Here is a 20,286-nt window from a genome sequence, read left to right on the forward strand (position 1 = left end):
ATTTCAAAAGTAGTGTGCTGTAGAAGAATGTAAAAGTTAAAACTTTAATTTTAATACTGGTTCAAGTATGCGGAATGTAAGTCTGTGATCACGTAAAACATGGTGGGAAGACCCTCCGCAATGGAACTTGCTAGGCGAGAATAGAAAAGGTGGATCTGGCGATCGAACTGCAAGACTCCTGTGTAGCCTTAGACAGTCGGTGGCGAGCAGGCAAAGAGTGCTAGATTATACATTGAAGCTGAAGTGGACTGACAAGGCAGCCAGTCCACAGTGACGGGTAGCTGAAAGAAAGGCACGCGTACACACACACGCCGACGGGCGTCAAGTACTGGAACAGGCTACGTAATTAATGCTATGAAGAAAAGTACGTAGCTGGATTAATACTTATCTTTAATCAATCATTGTGGTACATCGCTCTTGACTATACACAGGAGACTTTAATTACAATCACTGTAAGGCTAATGGCGCCTTGCTAGTTCGTAGCCATTAACTTAGCTGAAGGCTATTCTGTCTCTCGGCTAATGAGAGAGAAAGGCTTCGTACATCTAGTCGCTAGCTAGGTCTTCGTGCAACTGGGCCGAGTGCTTGTTCGTATCACGAGACCTGCCTTGTGGTGGCGCTAGGTCTGCGATCACACAGCGGCGACACGCGGGTCCGACATGTACTAAATGGACTGCGGCCGATTTAAGCTACCACCTAGCAAGTGTGGTGTCTGGCGGTGACACCACATTCCTCCCCCGCAAATCGGCGAACGTTCGTGAGATAAGGCTTCCGCCCGCCGTGGGGAGGACCCCATGTTGACGTATGCGATGAGGTGGGGAGCCTAACAACAGGCGAGACTGTGCCACCCGCACCCGGCCATTCGGTCCGAGGGGAGCTAGGAAACGCCTGAAAAGCTAGTCCAGCGTGCACGTCAACATGCGGTGTATGCGCCCGTAATGACACAGGAGGGGCCGAAGGGTCGACCTCCATTGCGTCGGGGTAGCCGACGCGCGAAGACGTCATGTGGTCCGGAGTGGGCGGGATTTCCATGGCGGAGGACAGCCGGTCACGGGAAGCGATCGGCGGCGCGTGACCCTGGGAGGCGCATGGCGGCTGCAGCGAAGCGTCGAATGCGGGCGGCACCGGCGGGAGTACCGGCGGCTGCGGCGGCGGCGGCGGCGGCGGCTGTTGCGGCGGCGCGCCGCCATGGGGCAAAATGGAAGGCATCGTCGGTAACACCTGGGGATGAGGCGAGCCAGTAGATGGGTCCCCAGGGCGCTGACCGGACGGCACCGTCGCTGAAAGCAGACGGGGAGCGGCAGAACCCGTGCGACGACAGAGGCGCAGCTGATTGAGATGCCGACGCACCTCACCAGAGGCCCCCAAAACCAAATACTACGCGCGGTCGAGGCAGCGAAGAATGCGCCCTGCGAGCCAACGCCGTGAACCTCGATAGTTGCGATAAAATACAACGTCGCCAGGAGCAAAAGCAGGAGTCTGCCGCTGCACAGGAACCTGATGCGGCGGATGCAGCAAAGACATCAAGGTGCGATGAGGTCGACCATGGAGCAACTCAGCCGGCGAGCGACCATCTCGGGGCTGAGAGCGATACGAAGACAAAAAGAGCAACAATGCGTCCTCCCGAGAATGCGACTCTTTCAATTTCAACATCTGTGACTTGAAAGTCCGGACCAATCGTTCAGCGGCACCGTTTGACTGAGGCGAAAACGGCGCGGATGTCAGATGTTGAATACCATTGGCCTGGCAGAATGACTGAAATTCTGCGGACATGAATTGTGGGCCATTGTCGGAAACAATAGTCTGCGGTAGACCTTCAATACAAAAGATAGCAGACAACGCTTGGATGGTGGCGGAGGACGTCGTGGAAGACATCCGGACAACAAAAGGAAAATTACTGAAGGCGTCGACCAGAACCAACCATCGAGCATTCCAGAATGGACCAGCAAAATCAATGTGCAAGCGTTGCCAAGGGGAAGTGGCTTTTGGCCATGCAAAGACTTTCCGCGGCGGTGCGGATTGTTGTTCGGCACACGCCATGCAAGAAGAACACATATTCGTAATCGCAGCATCGATTCCGAACCAAGTACAGTGCTGACGAGCAAGTTGTTTCGTTCGCACTATACCCCAATGTCCTTGGTGAAGAAGCCGTAAGACAGAGGACTGTAACGAACGTGGGACCACTACTCGGGACTGATCATTATCAGAACGCAACAACAAAACACCACGTCGAACAAAAAGTCTCTCCTTGTGAGCAAAATATCTGCGAACCGACGGATCCTCGATCCGAGACTTTGACAAAGGCCATTGCGTAGCAACAAAACGCAAAACAGTAGCAAGGACAGGGTCAGCAGCTGTGGCTGTAGCGACACGACGAAAATCAATCGGAAACGATTCGACCACTTCATCGGTTTCCGAATCAATGAACAGGCAAGCAAGTTCGGAAGAATCGAATGCTTTATCCTCAGCAACCGGCAAACGGGACAACGCATCGGCGTTTCCGTGCTTAGCAGTGGACCGATACAAGATATCGTAGCGGTACTGCGAGAGGAAGATAGACCAGCGACTGAATTTCTGCGCTGTACGCGGAGGTACAGGCTTGTTCGGATGAAAAAGCGATGTCAAAGGTTTGTGGTCTGTGATGATGGTAAAGTGACGACCATACAAGAAATCATGGAACTTAGTAACACCAAACACGAGAGCCAAAGCTTCTTTCTCTATCTGTGAATAATTTCTTTGCGCAGACGAGAGCAATTTGGACGCAAAGGCAATAGGGTGATCATGGGAGCCAACTTTGTGCGCAAGCACTACACCGATCCCGAAATCCGATGCATCTACCATCAACAAAAGGGGTTTCTGGGGATCGAATGGCGTAAGGCAAGTATGGGAAAGCAACGCCGATTTCAACTGGCGAAAGGCGCGTTCGCATTCCGTCGTCCAGACGAACGGAACACCTTTACGGCGTAAGTGATGAAGCGGAGCTGAAATGGAAGAGGCATTGCGCATATATTTGTGATAATAGTTAATTTTACCCAACACACTCTGTAGCTGTTTCACATTGCGAGGGGAAGGTAAATCTTGTATGGCACGGAGGTGCTCTGGACTCGGATGTATGCCTTGGGCATTGATGACATGGCCCAGGTATGGTAAGTCACGAGCAAAAAACACACATTTGTCCTTCCTAAAGCGAAGACCATTGTGTCGCAAGACCTGAAATAACGTTCATAGGTTCGCAAGATGATCTTCTTCTGTCTGTCCGGAGATCACTATATCGTCCAGATAGTTTGCTGCAGTAGGGACCGACGCACAAATAGTTTGTAAATACTGCTGAAACAATGCAGGGGCGGATGCACACCCGAATGGCAGTCTTTTGAATCGGTACAATCCAAGATGCGTGTTAACCACCAATACGCGCTGGGATTCTTCGTCCACCGGTATTTGCAAGTACGCATCGGCTAGATCCAACTTCGAAAAATATTTTCCTGGGCACAGTTTAGCAAAAAGATCTTCCGGGCGGGGCAAAGGAAAAGTAGCAGTCACTAGTTGTGGATTCACTGTGGCCTTGAAGTCCATGCAAAGTCTCAATTTTCCGGAAGGTTTTGGCAAAATTACTAAGGGTGAGGCCCAGAGAGAAGCTTGCACACGTTCAATTACACCCTGTGATTCTAGATCGTTTAATGTTCTTGCGACCTCATCACGCAATGTGTGGGGAACATTGCGCGCTCTGAAAATTTCGGTTGCGCGTTGACCTTCAGTTCCAAATGTGCTTCATAGTTTGTAGCGCAACCTAAGCCCAGTGCAAAAATGTCTGCAAATTCTTCACATACACTAGAACCACTGTCTGTAGGCACAGTCTGATTCACTGATAGGACCTGATTTACAATAGACATGTTAAACAACTGAAATAAATCTAAGCCAAACAAGTTCACTGCCGTAGAAGAACGAAGAACTTAAAATGACACAAGTTTTGTTTGTCCTTTATATGTTGCAAAAAGAGTGCACTGTCCTAACACAGGTATTGTCTGTCCTGAATAACTATGTAACTTAACATTTGCGGCACGCAACGGAGGTGCGCCCAGTTGTTTGTACGTGACGTGATTGAGCAATGAAACTGCAGCTCCGGTATCGAGCTGGAAGGGTATCACTTTGCCTTCAAAGTCTAAGTCCACAAAAAGTTTATTGTCCTGCTGACGACAAGAGCGACTGTTTTGTGCAATAGGAATAGACACCGGTACAGAATCACTTGCTAATTGACGTGATTTCCGGCGACGTCGACACACAGTTTTTGTGGGACGAACACAGTCACTGTTAGAAAGAGTGGCACTGGACGAAGCGGAATTAACGACATGAATGTCCATGGGCGAAGGTCCACGAGCCTGAGTGTCCTTGGTTCGATTCCGGCGCGAAGCAAAGGGCCTGGAATGATTGTGATTGTCTAATCTGAGCTTTTTCTGGCAAACACTTTGAACATGTCCTTTCCTATTACAGAAAAAGCAAATAGCTTGGCGTGACGGGCAATGTTCACGCGAATGTCTAGTAGCACACCGCGGGCATGATTTCACTGCATTTGTGGGCCGGCGCGGCACACGTGGCTTAGAGCGCGGCGGCAGCTGCGTTTGTTTGTGCGATGGCAGTTGACCGGGCCGCGCAGCTCGCCCGGCAGGCCGGTTAATGTTACACACTGCTGGCGAAGTTTCAAAAGATTCCTGAGCACAGTCAAGTGTGTCTTGTGTTGTGTCGGTAACTGGGCCGACACCGTGAAGTTGAGATGGCTGAAAAGGCAAGCTAGACTAACGCAGACGGGCGTGAAGTACTGGAACAGGATACGTAATTAATGTTAGGAAGAAAAGTACGGAGCAGGTTTAATACTTAACATTACTAAATCCTTGTGGTACATCGATCTTGACGATACACAGGAGACTTTAAGTACAATCACTGTATGGCTAATGTCGCCTTGCTAGTTCGTAGCCATTAACTTAGCTGATGGCTATTCTGTCTCTCGGCTAATGAGAGAGAAAGGCTTCGTACATCTGGTCGGTAGCTAGGTTCTCGTACAACTGGGGCGAGTGCTCTCTCGTATCACGAGACCTGCCTTGGTGGTGGCGCTAGGTCTGCGATTACACAGTGGCGACACGCGGGTCCGACATGTACTAAATGGACCGCGGCCGATTTAAGCTACCACCTAGCAAGTGTGGTGTCTGGCGGTGACACCACATTCCTCCCCCGCAAATCGGCGAACGGTCGAGTGATAAGGCTTCCGCCCGCCGTGGGGAGGACCACATGTTGACGTATGCGATGAGGTGGGGAGCCTAACAACAGGCGAGGCTGTGCCACCCGCACCCGGCCATTCGGTCCGAGGGGAGCTAGGAAACGCCTGAAAAACTAGTCCAGGGTGCACGTCAACATGCGGTGTATGCGCCCGTAAAGAGACAGGAGGGACCGAAGGATCAACCTCCATTGCGTCGGGGTAGCCGACGCGCGAGGACGTCATGTGGTCCGGAGCGGGCGGGAGTTCCATGGCGGAGGACAGCTGGTCACGGGAAGCGATCGGCGGCGCGTGACCCTGGGAGGCGCTTGGCGGCTGCAACGAAGCGTCGAATGCGGGCGGCGCCGGCGGGAGAACAAGCGGCGGCGGCGGCGGCTGTTGCGGCGGCGGCGGCGCGTCGCCATGGGGCAAAATGGAAGGCATCGTCGGTAACACCTGGGGATGAGGCGAGCCAGTAGATGGGTCCCCAGGGCGCTGACCGGACGGCACCGTCGCTGAAAGCAGACGGGGAGCGGCAGAACCCGAGCGACGACAGAGGCGCAGCTGATTGAGATGCCGACGCACCTCACCAGAGGCCCCCAAAACCAAATACATCGCGCGGTCGAGGCAGCGAAGAATGCGCCCTGCGAGCCAACGCCGTGAACCTCGATAGTTGCGATAAAATACAACGTCGCCAGGAGCAAAAGCAGGAGTCTGCCGCTGCACAGGAACCTGATGCGGCGGATGCAGCAAAGACATCAAGGTGCGATGAGGACGACCATGGAGCAACTCAGCCGGCGAGCGACCATCTCGGGGCTGAGAGCGATACGAAGACAAAAAGAGCAACAATGCGTCCTCCCGAGAATGCGACTCTTTCAATTTCAACATCTGTGACTTGAAAGTCCGGACCAATCGTTCAGCTGCACCGTTGGACTGAGGCGAAAACGGCGCGGATGTCAGATGTTGAATACCATTGGCCTGGCAGAATGACTGAAATTCTGCGGACCTGAATTGTGGGCCATTGTCGGAAACAATAGTCTGCGGAAGACCTTCAATGCAAAAGATAGCAGACAACGCTTGGATGGTGCGGAGGACGTCGTGGAAGACATCCGGACAACAAAAGGAAAATTACTGAAGGCGTCGACCAGAACCAACCATCGAGCATTCCAGAATGGACCAGCAAAATCAATGTGCAAGCGTTGCCAAGGGGAAGTGGCGTTTGGCCACGCAAAGACTTTCCGCGATGGTGCGGACTGTTGTTCGGCACACGCCGGGCACGAAGAACACATATTCGTAATCGCAGCATCGATTCCGAACCAAGTACAGTGCTGACGAGCAAGTTGTTTCGTTCGCACTATACCCCAATGTCCTTGGTGAAGAAGCCGTAAAACAGAGGACTGTAACGAACGTGGGACCACGACTCTGGACTGATCTTTATCAGAACGCAACAACAAAACACCACGTCGAACAAAACGTCTCTCCTTGTGAGCAAAAAATCGGCGAACCAACGGATCCTCGATCCGAGACTTTGACAAAGGCCATTGCGTAGCAACAAAACGCAAAACAGTAGCAAGGACAGGGTCAGCAGCTGTGGCTGTAGCGACACGACGAAAATCAATCGGAAACGATTCGACCACTTCATCGGTTTCCGAATCAATGAACATGCAAGCAAGTTCGGAAGAATCGAATGCTTTATCCTCAGCAACAGGCAAACGGGACAACGCATCGGCGTTTCCGTGCTTAGCAGTGGACCGATACAAGATATCGTAGCGGTACTGCGAGAGGAAAATAGACCAGCGAATGAATTTCTGCGCTGTACGTGGAGGTACAGGCTTGGTCGGACGAAAAAGCGATGTCAAAGGTTTGTGGTCTGTGATGATGGTAAAGTGACGACCATACAAGAAATCATGGAACTTAGTAACACCAAACACGAGAGCCAAAGCTTCTTTCTCTATCTGTGAATAATTTCTTTGCGCAGACGAGAGCAATTTGGACGCAAAGGCAATAGGGCGATAATGGGAGCCAACTTTGTGCGCAAGCACAGCACCGATCCCGAAATCCGATGCATCTACCATCAACAAAAGGGGTTTCTGGGGATCGAATGGCGTAAGGCAAGTATTAGAAAGCAACGCCGATTTCAACTGGCGAAAGGCGCGTTCGCATTCCGTCGTCCAGAGAAACGGAACACCTTTACGGCGTAAGCGATGAAGCGGAGCTGAAATGAAAGAGGCATTGCGCACATTCACTCACACCTTGTGATTCTACATTGTGCAATGTTCTTGCGACCTCCTGACGCAATGCGTGGGGAACATTGCGCGCTCGGAAAAATTTCGGTTGCGCGTTTCCTTCCAGTTCCAAATGTGCTTCATAGTTTTTAGCGCAACCTAAGCCTGGTGCAAAAATGTCTGCAAATTCGTCACATACACTAGAAACACTGTCTGTAGGCACAGTCTGATTCACTGATAGGACCTGATTTACAATAGACATGTTAAACAACTGAAATAAATCTAGACCAAACAAGTTCACTGCAGAAGAAGAACGAAGAACGTAAAATGACACAAGTTTTGTTTGTCCCTTGTATGTTGCAAGAAGGCTGCACTGTCCTAACACAGGAATTGTCTGTCCAGAATATGTAGTTAGCTTAACATTTGCGGAACGCAACGGAGGTTTGCCCAGTTGTTTGTACGTGTCATGATTGAGCAATGAAACTGCAGCTCCGGTATCGAGCTGGAATGGTATCACTTTGCCTTCAAAGTCTAAGTCCACAAAAAGTTTATTGTTCTGCTGACGACAAGAGCGACTGTTTTGTGCAATTGGAACAGACACTGGTACAGAATCACTTGCTAATTGACGTGATTTCCGGCGACGTCGACGCACAGTTTTTGTGGGACGATCACAGTCACTGTTAGAGAAAGTGTCACTGGACGAAGTGGAATTAACGACATGAATGTCCATAGGCGAAGGTCCACGAGCCTGAGTGTCCTTGGTTCGATTCCGGCGCGAAGCAAAAGGCCTGGAATGATTGTGATTGTCTGATCTGAGCTTTTTCTGGCAAACACTTTGAACATGTCCTTTCTTATTGCAGAAAAAGCAAATAGCTTGGCGTGACGGGCAATGTTCACGCGAATGTCTAGCAGCACACCGCGGGCATAATTTCACTGCATTTGTAGGCTGGCGCGGCACACGTGGCTTAGCGCGCGGCGGCAGCTGTGCGGACGTGCGCGAGGCCCGGTTACCGGGCCGCGCAGCGCGTCCAGCGGGCCGGTTAATGTTACACACGGCTGGCGAAGTTTCAAAAGATTCCTGAGCACAGTCAAGTGTGTCCTGTCTATCCAATATGTCTATCACTTGTTGAAGGGAGGGATTAACTAGTTTCAAAATTTGCTCCCGTATGCGAACATCAGAAACGTTCTGTGCAATTGCATCACGCACCATTGTATCTGAATAAGAAAGACCACAGTCACATTCAAAGGCACAGTCCCTAGTAAGTCCTTGCAATGTTGCTACCCACTCCCTATTAGTTTGACCGGCCGTACGTTTTGTACGAAAAAACGTATACCGTTTTGCAACCACATTAACTGTTTCTTTGAAATAGGCATCTAATGCAGACAAAATTTCCTCGTAGGACAGAGTTGCTACGTCGCGTCGGGGAAACAATTTCACTATCACACGGTATGTGGACACACCGACACAAGAAAGCAAAAACGGCTGCCGCTCTTTACCTTGAATTCTGTAGGCTGCTAGATGAAAGTTGAACTGGCGAGACCATTCGTGCCAGGTCTCATCGGCTGCCACGTATGGTCGAAAGGGAGGTGCAACAGCGTTTAGTGGCAGCGGTAGCGAAGAAGCGGCGGCGGCCGCATCGGTTTGAATGGTACGTTGACCCTGGACGAGCTGTCCAAGGGCATCCAGTAACGCCTGCGTCTGCTGATTCTGCAAGCGATAAAATTCGGACAGTACATCTGGAGAATGTGGCGAAGCCATGACACAATTAAATGTAAGCAATCAGAAAGAACTCTTATCCCATCCTCGTCGCCAATGTTGTGTCGGTAACTGGGCCGACACCGTGAAGTTGAGATGGCTGAAAAGGCAAGCTAGACTAACGCAGACGCGCGTGAAGTACTGGAACAGGATACGTAATTAATGTTAGGAAGAAAAGTACGGAGCAGGTTTAATACTTAACTTTACTAAATCCTTGTGGTACATCGATCTTGACGATACACAGGAGACTTTAAGTACAATCACTGTATGGCTAATGTCGCCTTGCTAGTTCGTAGCCATTAACTTAGCTGATGGCTATTCTGTCTCTCGGCTAATGAGAGAGAAAGGCTTCGTACATCTGGTCGGTAGCTAGGTTCTCGTACAACTGGGGCGAGTGCTCTCTCGTATCACGAGACCTGCCTTGGTGGTGGCGCTAGGTCTGCGATTACACAGTGGCGACACGCGGGTCCGACATGTACTAAATGGACCGCGGCCGATTTAAGCTACCACCTAGCAAGTGTGGTGTCTGGCGGTGACACCACATCTTGTCTATCTAATATGTCGATCACTTGTTGAAGGGAGGGATTAACTAGTTTCAAGATTTGCTCCCGTATGCGAACATCAGAAACGTTCTGTGCAATAGCATCACGTACCATTGTATCTGAATAAGAAAGACCACAGTCACAGTCAAAAGAACACTCCCTAGTAAGTCCTTGCAATGTTACTACCCACTCCCTATTAGTTTGACCGGCCGTACGTTTTGTACGAAAAAACGTATACCGCTTTGCAACCACATTAACTGTTTCTTTGAAATAGGCATCTAAAGCAGACAAAATTTCCTCGTAGGACAGAGTTGCGACGTCGCGTCGGGGAAACAATTTCACTATCACACGGTAGGTGGACACACCGACACAAGAAAGCAAAAACGGCTGCCGCTCATTACCTTGAATTCTGTATGCGGCGAGGTGGAAGGCAAACTGGCGGGACCATTCCCGCCAAGTCTCGTGGTTCGTGTCGTAGTGCCTAAAAGGCGGTGCAACGGCAGGTTGTGGCTGCAGTACCGGTGAAGCGGCGGCGGCCGCGTCGGTTTGAATGGCACGTTGACCCTGGACGAGCTGTCCAAGGGCATCCAATAACGCCTGCGTCTGCTGAGTCTGCAAGCGATAAAATTCGGACAATACATCTGGCGAAGCCATGACACAAGTAAATGTAAGCAATCAGAAAGAATACTTTAACTCGTCGCCAATGAAGTGGACTGACAAGGCAGCCAGTCCACAGTGACGGGTAGCCGAAAGAAAGGCACGCGTACACACACACGCCGACGGGCGTCAAGTACTGGAACAGGCTACGTAATTAATGCTATGAAGAAAAGTACGTAGCTGGATTAATACTTATCTTTAATCAATCATTGTGGTACATCGCTCTTGACTATACACAGGAGACTTTAATTACAATCACTGTAAGGCTAATGGCGCCTTGCTAGTTCGTAGCCATTAACTTAGCTGAAGGCTATTCTGTCTCTCGGCTAATGAGAGAGAAAGGCTTCGTACATCTAGTCGCTAGCTAGGTCTTCGTGCAACTGGGCCGAGTGCTTGTTCGTATCACGAGACCTGCCTTGTGGTGGCGCTAGGTCTGCGATCACACAGTGGCGACACGCGGGTCCGACATGTACTAAATGGACCGCGGCCGATTTAAGCTACCACCTAGCAAGTGTGGTGTCTGGCGGTGACACCACAGAAGCGCCAAAGAAACTGGTATAGGCATGTGTGATCAAATACAGAGATATGCAAACAGGCACAATACAGTGCAACGGTTGGAAACACCTACATAAAATGACAAGTGTCTACCGCAGTTGTTGGATCGGTTATTGATGGTACAATGGCAGGCTATGAACATGTAAGTGAGTTTGACCGTGGTGTTATAGTCGGCGCACGAACGATGGGACACCACACGGGATCTCCGAGATAGTGATGAAATGGGGATTTTCCGGGGAAACCGTGCGATGTTCGAATGCAGTATTACAAGTGTGATGCTTGCCATAGTCATTTCGAATAAATAGCAAAATGTAATGTTGCATAACGACATGCAATGGAACGATGATGACGTAAGGTCGGTTGCTGAGGAAGGCGAATGGTCGACTTCGGTTTATTGGGAGAATTTTAGGAGAGCGTAGCTCTTCTGTATAAAGACCAGCATACAGAACATTTGTACGAATCGGATTACTGCTAAAGAAGATATCTAACCAATTTATAGGTGTTCTGCAACATTTATTGCCAGTACGTTCCATCAACGCCGAGTATTACGGAAATACTCTGTGAAGTCAAATGGGAATCTCCGGAGAGAAGAAGACGTTCATTTGGGAAAGTACTCGCTGCGTGGGTAGGCCGTGCGGTCAGAGGCGTCTTGTCACGGTTCGCGCGGCTCCTCCCGGTGGAGGTTGTGGTCCTCCCTTGGGCATGGGTGTGTGTGTGTTGTCCTTAGCGTTAGTTAGTTTTAGATTAAGTAGTGCGTAAGCCTAGGGACCGATGACGTCAGCAGTTAGGTCCCATAGTCCTCACCACAAATGTCCATTTTTCGAAAAGTACTGTGAGAAGAGAACCATAGTTTAGGCCACACTACAGAACGATCCAACTGTCGCTCACGTAGATCCCTCGTAAGGACCTCAAAAATAAAAGAAATTGGGTTTCGTGTGGAAGCGTGCAAGTCGTTTCTTCCTCGGTCGATTTGCCAGTGGAAGAGGAAAGAGACTGAGTAGCTGTGGTACAAAGTACCCCCTGCTATAGCTGCGTGTGGTGGTTTGCACGGTGTGTGTGTGTCTGTGTGTAGACGTCGCTATACATGAAGTTGTTGAATGGAAATTTGACGTAGGAATTGTCGCAAGATGGTTCAGAATTGACTCCGCACCAAAGACGCTGCACCCACGGTGAGAAGCGGCTGTGGCTATCAGGCTGGTCGGCAGCGTGGAGAGGCGAGGTCAGTCGCCCGGACCCCCGTCCTCTCGCGCCGCCCTCCACAAACACTCCGGCGCGGGGCCTGAGGCGCGTCTGGCCGGCAGGTGGGCCGCAGTAGCGCTCTGCCACGCGCCTCTGCTCTCGACAGCCGTCTAATGCGTTCACTCACCTCCACCGCTACGCCTCCTCCCATGCTAGAGAGTGAGAGAAAAAAAGAAAGGAGTAAACCTCGTCTTCTCCCTGTCGTTTTACGCAACTCTCGCTTCGCAGCTCGGGCCACGTATTTCGTGCAAGTAATGAAGACTCGAAAGGTAATAATTTTGTATCCGTTCATTTTTATGTTCCCTCCTGTCTCCTTAATTAACTGTGCTATTTAAGCTATTCCGAAACGGAAAAATAAGCAAATTCGAAAGGCAACAGTGTTACGTTATCGTTATTTTTGGTTGGGCGGAGTGGCCGAGCAGTTCTAGGCGCTACAGTCCGGAAACGCACGACCGCTACGGCGGCAGGTTCGAATCCTGCCTCGGGCATGGATGTGTGTGATATCCTTAGGTTAGTTAGGTTTAAGTAGTTCTAAGTTCTAGGGGACTGATGACCTCAGAGGTTGAGTCCCATAGTGCTCAAAGCCATTTGAACCATTTTTCGTTATTTTTGGTTAGCTGAAGCTAATATTTAGAACCAACTGCGAGAGGCAGGAGACTAATAGCAATACCATCTACATCTACAACAGATGTACTTCATTACTTTACAGTTCATACTTAATTGTTTGGCAGATGTATCGTGGAGCCACTTTCAGACTATTTCGCTACCCTTCCGCGCTTGAGCAGCATTTGGCGGAAATGTACACCTAAATATTTCCGTGAGAGAGTTTTGATTTCTCTTACGACTGTTGTTTTTTCCCTTTTAAGTGAGAGCAACAACATATTTGGACATTAGAACGAGAAAGTTGGTGATTGCAGTTTCTCCATGTAAATGAAGCCTTTGTTTTTGTTGTTGCCACCCTAAACTGCTTATTATATCCGTTATATTCTATCACCCATTTCGCGATAGTACAAAAAGGAACTACCATCTTTTGCATTACTTCGACGTACTCTCTACCTTATCTGATAAGGATCCCACATGCCACAAAAAAATGGCTCTGAGCACTATGGGACTTAACATCTGAGGTCATCAGTCCCCTAGAACTTAGAAATACTTAAACCTAACTAACCTACGGACATCACACGCATCCATGCCCGAAGCAGGATTCGAACCTGCGACCGCAGAGGTCGCGCGGTTACAGACTGTAGCGCCTAGAACCCCTCGGCCACACCAGCCGGCCCACATCCCACAGCAGAACTCCAGTAAAATCAACAACCCTTAAATTTGTCAGGTTTGACTTGTAACCAAGATTTAGAGGGACCAGTATTCAGTGGAATGAGTAAAACTTATTTGAGACGATGTCTTACATTTAAAATTTCGTTAATGTACGTTAACCTGTTGCCTAAGTGACAACTACGTATTTCTGACAGTGTCTAGGACATTAAAAAGAAGACACTGCAAAACGATAAGAAACTCCTGATATGTTAGTTCACAGCAGATTGATGGAGTCTTCGGATTAAACTCTAGTACCGACTTATCGGTCTAAAGAACGAACCACACGTAACATTTACCTATGAAATGCAGAAATGAAAATCATACAGGACTAAGTAGGGATTCTTGCCTTAACGAAACTTTAATCAAAATGGCATTGGAAACGTGGGACAATCCTTTGTGATGCTACAGACGACTAGCAGTTCCAAAGAGACTGGTATCGCTCGTGATAAAGCGTTTGACACATTGATGAACAAGTAACAATTATCGAATACGACACTGAGGAGAACTTCCCGTGAAATGCTCTTTTTAATTTCTACCACGCAACTTCACAAATATGATGGCTTGTTTGTGGTCTTCAGTCCGAAGACTGGCTTGATGCAGCTCTCCACAGTATTTTATCCTGTGCAACCCTCTTCGTCTCTGCATAACTACTACTGCCTGCATCCAGCTGAACCTCCTTCTCTACTCAACTTTCGATCTCCCTCAACTTCCCACGTTTACTCCCATCACCATACTGACCATTTCATCATGTTTCAGGCTGTCTCCTGTAAATCGTTCTCTTATTTTAACAACGTTGCCTCATAAATTTCTTTTCCTTCTCTCTGCGAGTTTTCTACACCATGTGAAGTCTCTCGCATCCAAATTTCCTATTCTTTCTATCTTACCAGCCCGCTTCTCGCATGCCTATGTAATGCATGGCACGCCTCATTCCATCATTTGTTTGTAGCTGGTAACTTCCTCTTTTACTGTGTCTCTGAAGTTTCTAGTGCCACGTTATCGAAGGCCATCTTCGCTTCTTCTAAAACTTACATACCATGTCATGCGTTTGTCTTCACTTGTGTCTACAATATCCTTCGTTATTACCGTCTTTCCTCGAAACATCTTATTTCTCATTTTGTCTCTTCTTGTCATTTCATAACTCCGTCTCCAAAACACAGTTTCTGTTGCCATTAATTTCTTCTCATTGACCTTGGAGACCTCTCTCGGTTCGGCACCATACACAGCAACGCTTTCAATTACAGTATATCCTCCTTTTCAAAATTTCTCACTTGTTTTTATTTCAAATAATGAAGTGTAACTCCTTATTTTCCTTCTTCCCCTTTCGTATTCTGGGCTTTAAGTACTTGTGCCAACCACCCTTGTCCGAAAATGTTGCCCCTAAATGTTTATAAAACCCACTACACCTTACAATAGATCCACCACACATAACGGAATCTCTTCAAGTACCTTCGACCAAGAAGTGAAGTATTTTTCATATTCCAAAGCTCGTATTCTTATTTCAGAGTTCTTGAGGTACTCTGATCGTCGATGTAATTTAGGGAGAAGAGAATCTAATCAACTATTCTACTTCCCATCTTTTGGCACTTCCTTTACTAAATTTTCAGTGTTTTGTTCATAACTGTTTTAATAAACAGCATTCTTCTCTCAGTCCTTTGCTAACCTTAAAACGTGCACGCTTAGAGTAGCTGATTGACGGTGACCAACTTTAAACAGGAGTTGATTAACTTCAGCACAACAAATATTATCTGAATACAACTTTCTAGTGGGTTGCACACATTTATGAATGTCCTGTTATTTCATTGCTTCCAAAATCCCAGAGACTGGTGCACAGCCATGGGCCTTATACAAGTGTTTAAAGACTATGTGTGTACGGAAGTTACGCGCCATTCTCTTGTCAGCCACCTGCGCTCCACTTAAATGTTTGACCAAGAAACTGTCGCCCGTGTGCAAGTACATATAAATAGTGTTACTGGCTTTACAATCGAAGTAACCTATAGAAAATTAAATTGTCCGTTGTTCTTAATTTTTCTGAATACGCGGTAGAAGAGATAGCATATTGTATATCATGACGCCATAAATCACCATTCTTGGCTTTCGGCCTCTAGGAAAAGGAAAAACGTAGTTTCAGTTTCCTTCAATATGTTATCGCCTTTCACTTCTAATCGGTTTTCGTAACGTCCTACTAACGCAGAGGTCGTCAAACAGCGGACTGTGGACCGTATGCCACCCTCGGTTCTCTTCCGCATTTTATAATAATATGCATCTAGCAACTAACAACAGTGCCGTTAACAGCCGACTTAAGTTAAGAGCTTCTTTGTGGTGTGCGTACTGTAAGACCTTCGGTACACACACACCATCAGATTATTTGACTTGTCGCTCTAACGAAGTAGACGAGTGTCAGCAATATGTCTCGTGGTCTTATCGTGGCGTGTTTATCTTCTGCCGCTAGGTCAGACGATAGAAATGCCACGTGCACGCTTAGAGTAGCTGATTGACGGTGACCAACTTTAAACAGGAGTTGATTAATTTTCACACACATTTATTAAAATAATAACAAGCCTAAAAATTACTTAACTTGGTTCTGGATGCTATTTACAATTGACAATCGGAAGTTCCTTTGGTCTTGGTACGTTAATCTTATTCTCACATATCTCTGATACTTGACAAAGTGTCTATACATTTATCTTCATGGCAATGTACAGGAATATGGTAATCTTATTAGGTGCAGACTGAAACTTGACTATAGACTGGTACAGACTAATGGAGACTGGTACAGACTAATGCAGACTGATGCAGACAAATGCAGACTGACTAATCGGAGGTCTGTAGACTCGTTATAATACCTCGTGCGTTCATGTATCACTGCGCGAGTGTGATCCGCGAGGAGAAAAGGTTCTACGTTAGCAGCAATCTCATTGGCTGCGTTACATATTAATACGCGGATCAGCGGAAGCAGAATTTTGTCCGTCTCTAAGACAGCGCCATCTCGTAGTGCGGAGACGGACAAGCGCTGCGCCTGCGCTGTTGTGCTTAGCGGGGCGCTCTCTATTCGGAAAGTTGTGTACGCGCTGACTACGCGGAACTATGTACATAACATTCTTAAACAGTGTAGTTTTCCTTTTCAGTAACAAACAGCGGGACAAGTGGAGCGGTCCATGTAGGGTTGGAGGATGTGAGAAAGGTAATCCTTCATTGTTCGTCTACCAACACTACAAACTACCGACCATAGTACCGATCAGCTGTTACGGTATAAATTTTGACATGGAAGTAACATTGCACATTACACAGAGGGTCATCTCCTGATGCGGTACTTGTTTGTGGTAATAAAAATTAAATCAGTTAAGGCTGTTGTCATACAGTGCAATGAGCAAAGGAAAACGACATTTCAAAATACTTAGTAAGAAGTTCTGATCGAGTCTCATCCTGCATATTCTTAATCAGGACAACTTCTTTCCACTCAGTGTACCTACCCAGCGCTCACTACTTTTGTTTCAAATGACTATTGTTTCAACTACTTCCATTATTTCATAGTAAAAATAACAGTTTCATTACACCTGTGATTTCTAGTTCGTATTTTGTCTTTTCACTTTCCTACAAACTCTTAGGCCTGTGGCTATTCTTTAATTGCCTCGGCTGTGAAGAGATCTTCTGATGATAGTGATGAAACTGAACAATGCCTGGTCGATTGAAACATCTTGTTATTTCACAGTAAACCGGCAATACTGGTACTGACTTCACAATTTGTTTTTGCTTCTCATTAACACGCAATTTCCCGTTGGGAGGTCTAAAGTTGGTCATGGCATTAGATGTAGGAAAAATAATATACTTTGAATACTGGTCTAAGGTCAACATGACTGACGGTGTAACTTTGTATTAGTATTAAAAGACCCTTGAGCGAAAAATTGACTACCAGTGCAGTAGCATCTTCAACTGATCTCCACAGGCGTTCTCCGACTGACAGTTGAAGCAATTCACAATTATCTTCCAACCATTTCCACCAATCGATAGTTTCAAGTGCAAGAAGAGGTTAACAGTCACTGGGTGTGAAATCGGAACCGTAGGTCGGGTAGTCGAAAGATTCCGAAGTGAAATTCTAAATCTTCTTCTTGGTACGCACAGTGAATGCGGACGCACTGTCGTGAAGACTGACTATCCAGGGCAATGATTTTGCATGGGACGTCTGTCTGATGAGCGTTTTGCACCACACGGACACGTCACTGCAAATGCTGACCCACGTTTCATCAAATCAGCCAAAAGAACTACAATTTTCGGCCCAGAACAGGGTAGCCATTTTTCGCCTCGGGTAACGAGAGTACTTCAAATTTTTTCGGTTTTGACGAATATGCGTGGCACGATTGCACTGATTAATTTTCGAATCTGCATTACGTACGAAAACAAATTATTTCCGCCTTATAGATGTCGGTGCTAAAACGCTCGTTGACTTTTTTTGCTGTTTATGTTGGAGATTAAGAATGTGCGATACCCATCCTACACATACACATATCAAAAAAAGTTTTGCATCACCTCGGTTCCGAGAGTTCCGGAACCTGTACAGAAAATTGGAATAGAGATCAACATAAACATCATTTACGCCCTTTTTATTGCTCATGAAAACCACACATTGCATGTTGTACCACGATACACTGAGACCTTCAGACGTGGTGGTCCAGATTGCTGGGCACACCGATACCTTTAATACCCAGTAGCACGTCCTCTTGCATTGATGCATGCCTGTATTCGTCGTGGCATACTATCCACAAGCTTATCAAAGGCACTGTTGGTCCAGATTGTCCCACTCCTCAACGGCGATTAGGCGTAGTTCCCTCACAGTGGTTTGTGGGTCACGGCATCCATAAACATCCCGGGCATGTTCGATATGTTTCATGGCCACTACAGTCGAGCGATGTCTTTATCCCGAAGGAAGTCGTTCACAACATATGCACGATGGGGGCGCGAATTGTTGTCCATAAAGACGAATGCCTCGCCAATATGCTGCCGATATGGTTGCACTATCAGTCGGACGATGGCATTCACGGATGTATCGTACAGCCGGTACGACGCCTTCTATAACCACCAGCGGCGTACGTCGGCCACCCCAAAACAGAAGGGAACCTCATCCATGCTGCACTCGCGTTCAGTCTGAATGGGTTGCCTCCAAATACGTCTCTGACTATTGTCTGGTTGAAGGCATATGCGACACTCAAAGTTGAAGAGAACGTGATGCCAATCCTGAGCGGTCCATTCAGCATGTTGTTGGGTGCATCTGTACCGCGCTGCATTGTGTCGTGGTTGCAAAGATGGACGTCACCATGGACGTCGGGAGTGAAGTTGCGCATCATGCAGCCCATTGCGTACAGTTTGAGTCGTAACATGACGTGCTGTGGCTGCACAGAAAGCATTATTCAACATGGTGGCGCTGCTGTCAGTGTTCCTCCGAGCCATAATGAGTAGATAGTGGTCATCCACTGCATTAGTAGCACTTGGGAGGGGTGAGCGAGGCACGTCATCGACAGTTCCTGTCTCTCTGTATCTCCTCCATGACCGAACAACATCGCTGTGGTTCACTCCGAGACGCCTGGATGCTTCCCTTGTTGAGAGTTCTTCCTGGCACAAAGTAATAATGCGGACGCCATCGAACCACAGTATTGATCGTCTAGGCATGGTTGGATTACAGACAACATTAGCCGTGTAGCTCCTTCCTCGTCGAATGACTGGAAATGAATGGCTGTCGGACCCCCTCTGTCTAATAGGCGCTGCTCACGCATGGTTGTTTACATCTTTGGGCGGATTTAGTGACATCTCTGAATAGTCAAAGGGACTGTGTCTGTGATACAATATCCACAGTCAACATCTATCTTCAGGAGTTCTGGGAACCGGGATGATGCAAATCTTCTTTTGATGTGTGTAGTTTGCGATATCAGAACCTTTATGTGACGTTCGTGGAAATAACTGTGTGTCTGACATGTTTATTTTCATCAACCAAAGCACCAGTCTTCACACGTTGCCAAGGCCGCATGTTTCATTGCATGATTTCATCGATCTGGACGTTAGACCTCTCTATAATTAACATTTGTGCGTCAAGTTTTATCGTCTCGGCAAAGACTCGTTAACTAGGTAGAATTCCGAATAAATGTAAGCAGCAGTGGATTCTATTGGACACTAAAATCCGGATTACGATGCTGCACGTACTTCGTAACTGGTTGGAGAAAAGCTGTTTGAATGCATTGTTGTTTGCTTTAAACCATAGTCAGACGACTAGTGCATGAAAACAGTGAATTAAAAACAGAGTTCCTGGGCTTCTACTGTAAACAGTCAATAAATGGCACTGCAATTGCACAACTTCGTTCTGAACAGCAATGTCCGCAAACGACACTCGCTTTTAGAATACGCCTAGTATGAGGGACGTTTTGCAGCTACCATTAAAGTGAGACATATTCGTAACCCTACATCTGCCTCTAAGCCCACAAGAGGCGTGGTAAAAATTTCCACCGCAGTGTCACGGGTTGTCGGGGGGGGGGGGCGTGGATTGGGGGGGGGGTAGGTAGACTCGATGGGGGGTGGGGGACATGTGGCTTTTTGACGATCGATGTCCGGCGACAGCACACAGAGCATCAGTCAAGCAAGCAGCAGAACTTGTCGAAACGTCGCTGCAGAGAGATCCACACCGAAACAAAACTGCCAACGGAGCTGTTGAGTCTTCCTCGCGCGCTCGAAGCCTCCCTCAGTTGTGGTCCCTTTGCGTGCTCTAGCGCC

At 47.8% G+C, this 20,286-nt stretch overlaps 1 protein-coding gene across 1 annotated transcript; it reads right to left on the minus strand.

Moving 5' to 3' along the window:
* Positions 1-1,188: 1,188 nt before the first annotated feature.
* On the minus strand, positions 1,189-7,545 carry LOC126412487 (uncharacterized protein K02A2.6-like). Its single transcript, XM_050082108.1, has 2 exons — positions 5,831-7,545; positions 1,189-1,350 (listed from the first exon to the last, which is right to left on the minus strand). The coding sequence occupies exon 1, from the start codon at positions 7,318-7,320 to the stop codon at positions 6,202-6,204; it is 1,119 nt and encodes a 372-aa protein (XP_049938065.1). The 5' UTR covers positions 7,321-7,545; the 3' UTR covers positions 1,189-1,350; positions 5,831-6,201.
* Between the last annotated feature and the right edge of the window lie 12,741 nt (positions 7,546-20,286).

This window comes from Schistocerca serialis, chromosome 7 (genome assembly GCF_023864345.2).
Source record: "Schistocerca serialis cubense isolate TAMUIC-IGC-003099 chromosome 7, iqSchSeri2.2, whole genome shotgun sequence".
NCBI classification, from domain to species: Eukaryota; Metazoa; Arthropoda; class Insecta; order Orthoptera; family Acrididae; genus Schistocerca; species Schistocerca serialis.